General features: G+C 42.9%; 1 protein-coding gene across 2 annotated transcripts in view; it reads right to left on the reverse strand.

The window, feature by feature from the left end:
• The window catches only part of klhdc10 (kelch domain containing 10), an 11,898-nt gene extending 10,643 nt beyond the window's left edge, over positions 1 to 1,255 (reverse strand). For both annotated transcript variants that reach the window (XM_035527946.1, XM_035527945.1), the window contains exon 1: positions 983 to 1,255. In XM_035527946.1, the coding sequence (XP_035383839.1) occupies positions 983 to 1,067 (85 nt within the window). In that variant the 5' untranslated portion in view covers positions 1,068 to 1,255. The remainder of the gene's footprint in view (positions 1 to 982) is intronic.
• Between the last annotated feature and the right edge of the window lie 327 nt (positions 1,256 to 1,582).

Below are 1,582 nucleotides of genomic sequence, written 5' to 3' on the forward strand. Positions count from 1 at the left end.
CTCAAGCTTGAAGGAAAAAAACTGCCCAGAGGACGAGTGGGGAATCTTGTGTGTGTGTGTGTGTGTGTGTGTGTGTTGTGTGTACATACACACGTGTGTAAGTTTGCATATGATAGATAGATAGATAGATAGATAGATAGATAGATAGATAGATAGATAGATATGAATCGATAAAACGCGCTTGCATCATTGCAGTTCTTCCCTTTTTCACATGAGACAATTCAACACAACACATTCGGTTGGGGAGTGGCTGGAGTATATGACAGATCTCTCATCTGCCCAGTTGTCCCGTTTAATTATACAGACAGGTTAAGTTTACCCGCTTAGACATAGACACAGACAGACAGACAGTGTGGTTGTGATAGCTAGCCAGTAAACCAACGCTAGCTAACCTGTTAATAAGTGTTCATGTAAACAGAAGCTAGCTTATTTACGAATGCAGTGTTGAATTAATTTAAATGAATGCAAACTGCACTAATACAGTGAAATATTTGCATCAATAAACTCAGCAGAAAAGTCTGACCTAATCTGGCTGGCTAGGATACAATCTATCTAGCCAGCTAACTAGCGTTAGATGGGTTAGCGAAGCTAGCTTAGCTATCTAGGTTAGCAAGATAGCCTGTGGATCCCATCAACCGTCAACTACCCAAATATTTTTCTTTCTTTCTCTTTATCTCCCCAAGGAAGCGTTCACAACACCCAACACCGCCTCACACCGAGCAGCCACAGCCGCTTAGCCAGCTAGCAAGAATGTTAACTTACCAAGTCATCCGCATAGACACTCGCTAGCAAGCTAGCGCAGGCTAGCCTTAGCATGTAGCTAAACATCACCTCGTTCATAGCGATGCACTGCGGAAGGTTCAGCTTTACGGGAGAGAAACCGGCAGCTGGCTAACCATCTTGGCTAACCATCTTGGCTAACCATCTTGGCTAACCTGTAACTATGGTAACCGTGATCTTGGCGACGAGCGTTCCCACTGACCTGCTACTCTGAGCGGAGGACTCCCTGACAGCTTCTCAAATCTGCTCAGCTGGTCCAGGCTGTGAGCGCCCTCGGCGGCCGACATGTTTGTCAATAGCGATTAAATCATCGAAGAAAGGTACTTAAAAATTAAAACTAGTTCGTCTTAAGTGCAAATAACGCATAAGAAACAACCGCGCATCCCATTCTTCCCGGGTGACCGCTCGACTCAGACATTCACGGTTATATGTCAGTCTGTAAATGGGAAGGTGGAAACTTCCAAGATGACAAAAGGCAGTCCGGAGGGCTTTTGCGTGTCTTCCAAAATAAAAGTCAGTCGTCGAGCAAGGATGGGGTACTGGGATGACTTTGATTCCTTCGTGTTATTAGCCCTGCTTTTGCCCTTAGTCTACAAACACAGTTGCTCGCAAAATAATTAGCATAATTATAAGATAGATAGATAGATAGATAGATAGATAGATAGATAGATAGATAGATAGATAGATAGATAGATAGATAGATAGATAGATAGATAGATAGATAGATAGATAGATAGATAGATCACTTTATTAATCCCAGGGGAAAATGCACTAGGATGCTTGAATAAGATGCTTATCTCTT

Source organism: Electrophorus electricus, chromosome 7 (assembly GCF_013358815.1).
Source record: "Electrophorus electricus isolate fEleEle1 chromosome 7, fEleEle1.pri, whole genome shotgun sequence".
Classification (NCBI taxonomy): Eukaryota; Metazoa; Chordata; class Actinopteri; order Gymnotiformes; family Gymnotidae; genus Electrophorus; species Electrophorus electricus.